The following is a 12163-nucleotide window of genomic DNA, read 5'->3' on the forward strand; positions in this document are numbered from 1 at the left end:
AGCCATTTATGTGTACATGTGATAAGCAGTGATGTCATAAGCACTTGCCATGTGTCATTGTCCCGGTGTGTGTTGTGTCAAAAGATAACGCTCTAAAGACTATAAAAGCATAGTACTCTTTGAAGCTTTCAACACATCAGTCAAAGTATCTTTGAGTCGTGCAATCACTATCCCTTTCTTTGAGTTTGTTACATCTCCCAAATTCTATCTATAACACACCACCATGGATCTGTTTAAGCCTCCATAGCTGCTGGCTCTACTAACCCTAACTTTCCCACATATTAGACTTCCGAGAGAAGCCTCTTCGGAATAGACTTCTCCTAGAAATTTAGGTAAAGTGAAGAACACTTGCCACTAGAGAATACTACTTGAAAAAAAGCTGATGAGAAACCAATGGTCCTAGGAATCCCACCAATTGTATACCGATGCCAAATGAGCAAATGGGCAACATCTTTCACGATCACATTGGCCCTGTATATAATAAGCATAGCAAATTTGCTAAATCTATAAGCAAAGATGTTACCCGGACCGGGGAGGCAAATTTGTGACAAAATTCATCAATATATCTTGGAAAGATCCTTCGAGAATGGGTAAAGGCTGTAACAACCCTATCTTCTTCCCACAAGGAGCTTTCACTTTCTGACCGACGTCACAGTGTTGCACACGAGTGAACACACCTCTCCTCATTCTTGGCCAATAATATTGCCTTGCTAGCTTCTAGAGTCGAATTCATGCCCCTATGACCACCACTAATGGCATCATGGGTGTCGTGGAGAAGAGCTACCTTGAACAACTTTATGACACAAAGTCGGCCTTTGTAGAAAAGCCACCAATCGCGAATCAAAAAGTGGCATGGTCTTGTGACCCACTATGTACCGAGTTCCTCAGAATCCACGTATGTGTGCTTCATGTCATCTAGTCCCATACTAACAAGGTCAAGTCTAGTGTTCTGAATCAAGTTTACTCTTCCCTTCCTACTCAAAGTATCGGCCACTGGGTTGGCCTTTCCTGGAAGGTACTCGATCGTACCACCGAATTGTTGGAAAATTTGACTCCACTAGTGCTGACAGTCACTCCATTGTGCACTTAGCATTGTCTCAATCCAACGCAATGCCTGATGGTCAATGCAAGCCTCAAGTTCTCGGCCATAAAGGAAATGCTTCCAATGATTCAATGCCTGAATTACTACTAAGAGTTCCCCATCATAGACTGAGTAATTCTTTTCTACGGCAGTAACTTACGGGACATGTAAGCTACTGGATAGCCATGCTGTTGTAACACAGCTTCAATTGCAATGTTACTCGCATCGGTGATTACTTCAAATGGCTTGTCCCACAAGGCAAGTGCTAGACAAGGAGCTTCTGACAAAAGCGACCTTGAGGTTCTTGAATGCCTCCAAAGTTCATGGAGTCATTCAGATCCTCTGCCTTCTAGTCTTGAGACCCTTAGCAAATTGGTAACATCCACCGAGAGGTCAGAGAATCTGTCAATGTGGTGGAATATTCTTGGCATATGCCCACAAAGGATCAGATGTCATATGCGGTCTGTGATATCTCCCAATTGACTATCTCGACCACCTTGGCCGGGTCAAGTCGGATGCCCTCGACAATGATTATGTATCCAAGATAGTTAACCTTGAACAGATAAAATTCCAACTTCTTCTCATTGACATAGAGCTCATTCCTTTCCAGCAACTTCAAAACTTTCTCCACATCAATGTCATGTTGCTCAACCGTAGCTAAAAATACCAGTAGGTCGTCCAAAAATATAAACACACACTTTCCAATCAAGTCCCTGAATATCCACATCATCATGCAGTTGAATGTGGCTGGGACGTTCATCAAGCCAAACGGCATAACCACAAATTCACAATGAGCCCATTCCGTACGGAAGGTTGTCTTAGGGATGCGGGGCAGCGACTTTGGCAGAATCATTGACAAATATCCTACACCAACCGTTTATTCTTAAAAATCCTCAAACTTCTCTTGTTGTCTTTAAAATTGGCCATTGAGTGGTGAGAGAGAGAGAGGATATGTGTTTGAGTGGACTGTAGTGAGGCATATTTCACTTTTGAGAGAGGTTGGTTAAGGGGGGATAGCTTGCACAAACAAGGAAGGCCGCCGCCAGTGTGAGAGAAAAAGAGAGAAGGGTTTCATTTTTTGATAACTTCCTAGGGGTTCCTTTTTTAATCTTTCACACATCTTGTCCACCCTAACCCTCTCTATCTAAAACATCTCCGCACTTTTTCCCAATTCACAATTGAAACCTGGACCTTGTGCATTTACACTGCCCATCTAACCACGTGGTACCCACTCTTCAAATCCAATTTCAAGAACACCTTGGCCCCATTCAGCCTCTCGAGAATGTAATCTATTCGAGGCATCGAGAACTTACTCTTGATAGTCAGCTTATTGAGTGCACGATAATTGACACACATTTGGGAAGATCCATCTTTTTTCCTGACGAACAAGATCGAAGCTGCAAAATGGCGACACACTAGGGCATATGAAGCCAGATTGGCGGTCCAACTCCAATTCCATTGCCTTGCACAAGTTGTATGGAAACTTACTTAGGAGATTCGAGCCTAGGAGGAGGTCTATCGTGTGGTCCTCTAGTCTAGACAGGGAGAGTTGGGCAGGAGATTGTCCCGAAAAAAAATCTTTTGAAACTTGCCATGGAGAGCCTCGTACTTCTCGGAAGCACTGGCCACCGTCTGGGTAATCCAGCTATAAATCATCGCACATTGTGCGCCTTTCCGTATTTCTCACTTGGCCTGCAAGTGGTTTATGAGAGAAAAGTTCCGAATTCCTAGCTCACACTTACTGGTCACTAGGGCTTTGGACACATTCCGAGTAATCGGAAACGTGTGCCAGTCCCAATCAATGTCTGGCTCGAACTTGTGAAACCATTGAATGCCCAAAATTATGTATGCTCCTATAAGAAATAGCATTAAATGCTAGATATTCCATCGCTTTCACACCATGTGTGCTGGCTGGCCACCCCAAGGATACCTGGTGGCTGCTAGGCAGCCTCTAGGCTGACTGTTTGGGCAGTCCCACAGCTGGCCGACATGCTCTCTAGGGCCTGGGGCCCAATTGGCTGACTGTCCACAGACCATAGGCCTGGCTGACAACCCTTCCAACCCAAGCCAAGGCTAGTGGGCACAGCTTGGGCTCTCCTGGCCCCTTGGGCGTGGTTCTACACCCTCCCCAAGCCCACAACGAGAGCTCTAGGCTCTGCCCTGGGGTAGCCCTATGGGCTAGCCCCTTCTCTACATGCAAACCTACATGTTTATACAGATGTCCAATACCCGGTCGCAGAGATCACCTGACATGTTACGACCCTGTGTTTTTCCGTCTGGACAACAAGCAGGTGGGCACGGGCACGAACACGGGACGCACAGTGTGAACAGGCATCAGCTGAATGTGAAATGGAAACTCATAAGTGTGGCCAGCCCAAGTGTGAAAGGGGACAAAAGAGATTTTTAAAGTTATAGGGTTTTTAAACCTTAGATGATTTAAAGGCTTATTATTTTGAAAAGCATGCGTTTCCTTTAAACTTTGCTTTTGGTGTTTTTAATGAAAAGCACATCACCTCTTTAAAAAGAGCGAAAGGTGGTGGATTGGAGGAGGTGGCCATGGCGTGGCGCATGGTGAAACGGTATGCATGGACGCTGCTGTTGCTGGAGTGCTGCTGCGCATGGGTGGCGCTGCTGCACATGGGTACAGCTGCCGCCGTCGGGTACAGGCGCAGCCACCGTGTTTTTCAGCATCTACCCCCCCTGTAGTGCTGGCTGCCTATTCTGTGCAGGACAGAAGCAGCCTACATGCTGCATTTTTTCTCCTACAGGGTTTCTGATGTTGATTTGCTGATCTGAGGCTTGGGTGTACCTATTTCTTCTGCGTTTCCAGATTCAGCCCTTTCTACTGCCCCGAATACCTCTGCGTTTTCAGATTTGCAGCCATGGTTGCTGCGTTTTTCTGGACTGATTTCTGCTGGTAGCTCTACCTTCATCTGGGCTTCATCTGTTGGACCCGAAGGTACCTTCTCTTCAGCATTTTTCCTCATAGGAGGTGTGGACACTGGTTGGCCTGAATTTTCAGGTTTGTAGCTCTTGTTTGGCCGCGTTTTCTTCTCCAGTGGACACAAATCACTTGCAGAGGGGGTTTCTTGTTTAGATTGTGGCTTTGGAGGCAGTTTGGTACTTGAGGCTATACCTGTGTTTTGTTCCTGGCCTACACGGTTTCCCAGTTTCTTCATGTTCCTTGCCTTCTATTGGCGGTGGAGTGCTGCTTTTGCTGGACAGCAGTGTGTTGGCTGCATTTTGCTTCCCAAAGGACTTTTCTACGCTCAGAGCGGGCCCATCTCCAGCTACTTCACTTGAGGATCAGTTTCGGGAGCTGTTTTGTATTTGTGGAGACTTTCTTCTGTGACAGGAGTTTACAGATTTTGGAGGAGAGTAGTGATCTTTTCAGAGATCCTAAGCAGAGTTTATTTTTTCCGCCTGTGTTCATTGCAATGTTTGCAGAGAAAGGAGGGTGTTTTGCCTGTGAGGTATGATCCTTTCACATGGATCACTTGTTTGTTGCTGATTCTTGGGATCTGATTCTACTTATGAAACAGTCTTCTGCTCTCAGTGATGCTTTTGAGGACTTTGTTACCACTGCAGTTTATATTCCTGCTTCCCTTCCTCATTGTGAGGAGTCTACCTTTGCCTCTCTTTGTGATGCTTCTAAGGATGCCCCTGTCAGAATATGCAGCAAAGATGGAGACAAGATGTGAAAATACTAGAGCAAGTGCACTGCAGAAAAACACAGAAATAGAGAGAGAGAGAGAGAGAGAGAGAGAGAGAGAAGCGTATAACTCTACTATATACACAAGAGAAAATCCCAAATACCGAATACAGAAGTGTGGGGGGCAAGGGACCATTTTATATGACCCCCATCAACCAGTCGGCTTGTAGAAAAGACAGCCGACAGCAACAAAAAGTCCCACGACCAGATTTCCCTCCAGTCGGCCAGCACACAGGAAAAGTCGGGGGCAGCCAGTGACCAGTCGGCCAGCATCTGGTACAGCCGACAAGTCCAATACAGCCTCCCACACCTGGAAAAATAGGGAAAAATATGGAGAGTGGGGAAAGATGAGAAAACACCTAAATCGGGCGGGCACACCCACAACAGCGGCCCTGGTGTAAATATACAGACAAGAGATGACTGCTAACACCCCCTCTCAGCTCCTAGATGATGTGGAACCAACTCCAATGAGCTGGAGTGCCGCCGGAGCATAGCCTGAGGTAGAGACTTCCTGAAGAGGTCCGTCGCATTGTCCTCTGTCGAATAATAAAGAAGCAAGATGTCACTAGGCAAGATCTTCTCACGAACAAAGTGATATTGTATCTCTATGTGCTTGGTCTAGGCATGGAAGACTGGATTCCGAGCAATAGCTATACAGCTCTGGTTATCACACTGGATGACAATGGGTTCCTTCTAGTTCTGTGGAAAACCCAATCTCGCCAAGTAACCTCCACAGCCACACAACCTCGCAAGCAGCACCACAAGCAGCCCAATAGTCCGCCTCTGTCGATGACAAGGCAATAGCTGGCTGCCTCTTACTGCTCCATGAAACCGCTCCTCAGCCAAGGGAAAAACTGTAGCCTGATGTGGATCTCCTCGTGTCTGGATCTCCTTCCCACTCTAAGTCACTCCATCCTTGGAGTCTGACTCCATCCATTAATCCCCCTCCTGTGTAAAAGAGTCCAAGATCCTTCGCATGCTGCAGAAACCACAAGATACACAATCCTACCTCCCAAAGAGTCCTCTGCAAACATGAGCTCAACAACCTCATCAGGAAGCTCCCGTCCAATCTGGTTTTCAGCAACCAGATCCATGAACCATTTTGCTTCCGAGTCAAGGAGACATCATACTGCTCACAAGGATCAACAACTGTTACGGTGGGATGCCAAGTCCTAGAAACCTGCTGAAGACCACTCAAGGCCTTCGAAAACCTGTAAACCACCCCCTCTGAATCCGGAACCACAAAGCCTGGAGAATGTGCAACATCCATTTCCTCCTGCAAGTAATCAACTGCCACCTGCCTGGCCTTCCAATAGGTCCCCGTGGAAAGAGCTTCCTCAACTACAAGAATTTCTTTGTCCCGAATGCTACAAGACATCAGAGCACAGGTTACCTGTAAAGTTTCCTTTGACTGTCGAACACAAGAACTACCAACATTTGTACTGGAAAGTTCCTGCCAACTGCTGCTGCCATCGTCTGGAAAGCCATCCACCATCTGGTCCGGGAAAGCCTGCACTTGCAGCGTATCCACTCTTAAGTGGCCATTACCAGACTGCCACTCATCACAAAACTAAGAACCTGGGAGAGAGAGTGTGCTGAAAGTTTGTAAACTCCATTCTCCACTCCGCCTTCCCAAACTACCTAGCCTGTTGCATTGTCCCGGAGAGCAACAAAATGCTCATCAAACTCCACCCGTATGCCAGTCTTGCAAACTTGATGCGCTGACAACAAATGAAAACCAAGTGATGGAACATACAACACTTGGGAGGAATGCTTCCCCCCTCTGCCATCGGGAACTATCTCCAACCTGCTTTGACTATGTACTGGGATAGTGGATGTATCCCCAGTCAGGATGTGACCAGAATACCCGCAAAGATCCTGTAAAGCCATGCGAGAAGGAGTCATGTGCCTAGAAGCACCGCTCTCTAGAATCCACTCCCGAGTATCCATAGCGGAGAGTCCTCCAATCTCCTCCTTGCATGAAGAAAATGAAACACCGGTGTCCATAACCTCCAGGTGCACAAAAGCTGGAGTCTTCACAAATGCTGCTGAGGATTCGGCACTCTTCTCGGTGCTCCGCTTGGGACACTGCCAACAATAGTGGCCTTTCTCGCCACAATCATTACGGGTCCTCTCTGCCTTCAGTTTCTTGCAGTCTGAGTCGGGCTTCTTCTCAAAAGACTTTTCCGGTGAAGCCTTCCCTTTGCCCTTGTTATTACGGCCTTTCAACCGTTGGCCAGTTAAGGCCTCAGAACCTCCGCCCTGTGGAGGGTTCGTGAATCTTTCCTCTTGGTCCAAGACCATGGGCACAAGCTCCTCCCATGTGATGGTGCTGAGCCTTCCACTGGTAATCAACGAAGAGTAAAAGGCTGAGTACTGAGAGGGCAAATGTGACAGCAACGTTATGGCCATATCCTCTGACGATCTCTTTCCCTACCTGGAGAACTTCCTCTGCTGAAGAGCCTGCAGCTCGTTAATGTGCTCCCGCATCATCGACGACTTTGCAGGATTCATCACCCGCATCTGAACTTCCAAGGAGATTCTTGTCATGGGCGATACCCTGTTGTAGAGAGAAGCCAAATGTTTCCAACTACCTCTGGCCAGTGTCATATGCTTGATGTGATTGATTACCTATGGTGCTCTAACTCCGACCTTGGAACCCCAACAACAATGAAATCAGCAAGGTCGTAAGACTCCAAAAACAGATTCCATCATTACCTTCCATAGTAGTTGTTCCCGTCCAACTGACGGTCCACTGGGAACGTGGGGAGTGTCGAGATCTTCACGTGCTTCTTAGCCATCTCAAGTAAATCTGCCATTGCGAGGGTGTAACTAAAAAGGGAGGGTGGGTGGAAAAAAATGAAGAACTAAACCTACAAGTGGCTGTCCAGCAAATCAGCCCGCCTTCCGCTTGCTTCTCGTCTTCCCAACAGTCCTCCAATCAGCAACACAAACAGCCTCCCTCTTGCTCACACTGTTCCCAAGATCTTCCAAGAGTCTAGAGCTCTGATACCATGTCAAAATATGCAGTGGAGATGAAGACAAGATCTGAAAACACTAGAGCAAATGCACAGCAGAAAAACGCAGAGAAGAGAGAGAGAGAGAGAGAGAGAGAGAGAGAGAGAGAGAGAGAAGCATATAACTCTGCTATATACACAAGAGAAAATCCCGAATACTGAATACAGAAGTGTGGGGGGCAAGGGGCCATTTTATATGGCCCCCATCAGCCAGTCGGCCTGTAGAAAAGACAACCGACAGCAGCAAAAAGTCCCACGACCAGATTTCCCTCCAGTTGGCCAGCAATATGCAGTCGGCCAGCACACAGGAAAAGTTGGGGCAGCCAGTGACTAGTCGGCTAGCATCTGGTACAGCCAACAGGTCCAATACAACCTCCCACACCTGGAAAAATAGGGAAAAATATGGAGAGTGGGGAAAAATGAGAAAACACCTAAATTGGGCGGGCACACCCACAACAGAGGCCCTGGTGTAAATATAAAGATAGGAGATGACTGCTAACAACCCCTCCCCCTGCCAGTTCTACAGGTTTGTTGTTTTGGAGGATGGTTTTTTGGACCCAGTGAGATGTTTTGGATCTGTTGTTGCTAACCGTGCCTAGGGCACACTGGTACTTCCAGAGTTTTTTGGATTTGGATCAGAATCAGGTTGGGCTTGTACCAATCTAATGACATTTTTTTTTCAGAGGGGGATGTGGAATCCTTTCATCTTGCGATGCCCACCTCAGTGGTGTGTACTTATGTACAGCATTGGGTAACTCATGGTATGGAGTTTGAGCAAATGGACCCCATCTTTTCTACAGAGTCTTTATACCTTGCGATGCCGACCTTTTTTAGTGCTTGGAGGCATATTACACACAGTAGGGCTGTTGGACCAACACCAGAGCCCCACAGCCTTGTAGATGTATTAGTGTCTTCCTGCAACGCATAGCCTTGTAGATGTATTAGTGTCTTCCTGCAATGCATAGTACCTAAGGAAGCTCTTCTCCAACAAGAAGAAACTGGTGAAAAAGATGAAAAAATGACCCTCTGTTTCAAGCAGTCCTCCTTTCCATAACTAATCTAACTCCATGCATGCCCACGATCCAGAACTCCAGATCACTGGGTACTTGCATCGCCCTGAAGCTCCTGGCAAAGGATATCACATGTTCTCACAGTGCGAGTTGCTCATCCCACTCAGTCTCTATCTCAATATTGAGGAGGAAAGAGAGGGCTAAAGTGCCAAAATCCCGGGGTTTTATGTACTATCAGACCACACAAATCCTGAGGGGTGCAGAAATATCAAGTTGGTCTAGGGATTGACTGCTAGAAAGAGTGCTCTACCAGAAAAACAGAAAAGGGACCGTGCCGCAGCTGGTCTCTCCAGAACATGGACCGGCAGGCAGCATGTTGATGACGACCACACTTCATCTGGTCTCACCTCCTACAGGTAGTTGACCTGATCTTAGATAGAGGTTGAAATTGTGGCTGCTACCGTTTCAAGGCCAACAGACTGATGGACCCTGTTTTTCTTCGGCAGGAGAGGGGTAAAGGGAAAGAGGGGGGATTGGAGGCACAAACCTTACAAACTATTTCAAGCATGAAGGGCCCTGACAATCCCAGTGTGAGGCATAACCGTATCCTCTTCTATGATAATTCCTTTGGTGAGCTAGCGTCCACTCCTAACTTATGGCATGGATGATGATGGGGTGCTAGACGCCAACCATGGCAATACCTTCAACTCTTAATGACAGAATCAACTCTTGATGACATAATAATAGCGTTAACTCTTAATAAAAGCATTAGCTCTATAAGGCTGTATCATCTCTGACAGCATTACCTCTTGATGATTGTCGAGTGTAGAAACTTAAGAAAAATAGTTGAGGGTTAGACTTTTTTGCACGTACCACCAGGAGAGGCGAGTCTGGGAAGTGATTTTGGAGACCAAGAGGAGTGTGAAGCAGAGAAGCGCACAGTGGGCAGTGGGGGCTTGAACTGATTTTCCGATGCGAGACCATGTGACTATCCTCCGATTTCGCATTTTGATGCCTCGGATAGCATTCAGTTCGACAGAAAAAATCCCCTTTCTTCTCTGCACAAGATGACTCTTTGGCAGAAGGGCAGCAGAATCCCTAGCATACTCCTTCAAGATACCTTCCCTTTCTATCAGAAAACCTAGCATGCTCCTTCATCGGGGAAACCCTGCCATCCTGCCATGTGCTCTTGTCGTACTCCGTTGCAAAAACTGCAGGAAACCCTAACATTTTCTGTGTCTTATGTAGAAGCCCCCTAGAACGCTGACCTGGCCCTGCTCGTAAGCGGAAAACATGGTGCTGTGGGGATTATAGCAGCCTTCAGAAAAACTTGCCACAACCCTTGCAGAAACTCTTGAAACCCTAGGAATCCTGCAGAACCCCTGGCAGCAACTGAAATGGCTTCCTTCGAAGAGAAACAGAGCCGGATTCTAAGCGAAAATTATCATCAGCGTGAACTGCAGCTTGCAGATCGAGTCACGATGCAGTTGGTGCTTTTCGTTAGCGTGGGTCGAAAGGGATTGCCTTGGCGTGGTGTCAAAGCAGAGTGAAAGGCGGACGTAACATCTCGTAGTATATTAGCTTCGAATTTTGTCAGAGAAGAGACCCAACGAGTGCTAGCTCATCTGGTAGAACATTGGTCTATCCTCCCAAAGTCCTCTATTCAAGTCTTGGGGGCCTCGTTAGGTACCTACCCTTGATGGGTTGATTATAAGCATGTACGATGGCTCTCATCCCGGCGGGGTCGCCTTCACCTCACGGAGGCTGGGTGTGTGTGTGTGTGTTTTTAAAATTTCTTGTACCTTAAAAATATATATATATATATATATCTGGCGAAAATTCCTATGACCTCAAGGCGCCATTGCAGTTCCAAACTGCAATCTCTAGCTTGGTTTCATAGGTCTTACACCATCATTGGGCACGTCGCTCGATGATGATCACCCTCCTATCTTTGTACACTACCCATTTCCCTGCCTTCCATGCATCTAAGATGTGTAGCCTGCACTCCCTCCTCTGTGCCACCTGTGCTAGTGTGAGATCATCTTTGAGGTAAGTCTTTTCTCCTTTTAGTGAGACTGCCTTTTGGTAAGTAATGTGTGCCTCGCCTCCAACCCCGCAAACTTGAGGATGAGTGTGCGTTCCTTGGTGGTGTCTTTGCCCACCCTCCATGCCTCGACGAAGGGGGTATCAAGGATTTCCAGCTTTCTGCATAGAGAGAGAGAGAGAGAGAGAGAGAGAGAGAGAGAGAGAGGAAGAAGTACTAGTAAATTAGAAAAAGAGAACTGGGGGGCGGGCCGGGGGGGGAGAGAGAGAGAAAAGGAAAGAAGAGCAAGTGAAAATAGTAAATGAGAAAAAGATATATAGGAGGAGAGATAGAGAGAGAGAACAGAAAGAGAGAATAAATGGATAAGAAAGAGCGAAACCTAGAGAGAGAGAGAGAGAGAGAGAGAGAGAGAGAGAGAGAGAGAGAACAGAAAGAGAGAAGAAATGGATAAGAAAGAGCAAAACCTAGAGAGAGAGAGAGAGAGAGAGAGAGAGAGAGAGAGAGAGACCAAGTGGATGAGATAGACAGAAAAGTAGAGAGAGAGAGAGAGAGAGAGAGACCAAGTGGATGAGAAAGTGAGAACTAGAAAGAGAGAGACAAAGAGATGAGAGAGAGAAGTTGAAAGAGAGAGAGAGAGAGAGAGAGATGCAATGGATAAGAAAGAGAAAGCAGTAAGGAACCGAGAGAAAGAGAGAAATTTGATTAATACTTCTCAAAACCAAAAAGTGGCATTATCTAAGCAATAAGTTCTCTATTGTAAGGACCTACCTTTGTTTAGAGAGAGAGCAGGGGAGATAAAATTGTTATTTTCTACTACTCATTGTTGAGAAGTATCTCAGAACTATCTTTTTAAAGGAAAGCTAAAAATACATACCATCAAGATACCACAGCCAAAAAAAACACTCTCTTTGTTAGAGAGAGAGGAGGGAGGGTTATTGAATGTATCAAATCTTAAATTTATGTATACAATTTTAAAAATTGAGTAAACTCACTAATTGAGACATCAACCCTTGCCACAATTGAGTTCCTAACCATAAGTGACCTTCATAATTTTTAATTTATTTTAAAAAGGCCATTAAATCGTGGCTACACCTTGATGCCACCCTTACCATGGACAAACTTTCCTATGGGGCAAGTCTATGTTGTTATGATACCAGCCCAAATAATTACCTTTAATTAGGGGAAAGATTTTTCACATGCCATAGAATTATCCCTTAGCTCTCAATACTCGTGTCTAAAGATAATCATTGTACTACAATGTTATGCAAGCCTTGTATCAACACCATGTCATATTTTTTA

At 46.2% G+C, this 12163-nt stretch overlaps 1 protein-coding gene across 7 annotated transcripts in view; it reads right to left on the reverse strand.

Annotated features, from left to right (window-relative positions):
* The window catches only part of LOC147603453 (uncharacterized), a 44934-nt gene extending 34429 nt beyond the window's left edge, over nt 1-10505 (reverse strand). For 4 of the 7 annotated variants that reach the window (XR_015265656.1, XM_086796994.1, XM_086796992.1 and 1 more), the window contains exon 1: nt 9694-10505. Coding sequence is in view for 6 of the 7 variants with exons in the window: in XM_086796994.1 (XP_086653120.1) it covers nt 9694-9968 (275 nt within the window). In the remaining variant the exon portion in view is untranslated. The remainder of the gene's footprint in view (nt 1-9693) is intronic. The other 3 variants (XM_086796993.1, XM_086796990.1, XM_086796991.1) reach the window with 1 other exon arrangement.
* Between the last annotated feature and the right edge of the window lie 1658 nt (nt 10506-12163).

The sequence above is a fragment of the Cibotium barometz genome, chromosome 64, assembly GCF_041138505.1.
Source record: "Cibotium barometz isolate CiBa-2024 chromosome 64, ASM4113850v1, whole genome shotgun sequence".
Taxonomy (NCBI): Eukaryota; Viridiplantae; Streptophyta; class Polypodiopsida; order Cyatheales; family Cibotiaceae; genus Cibotium; species Cibotium barometz.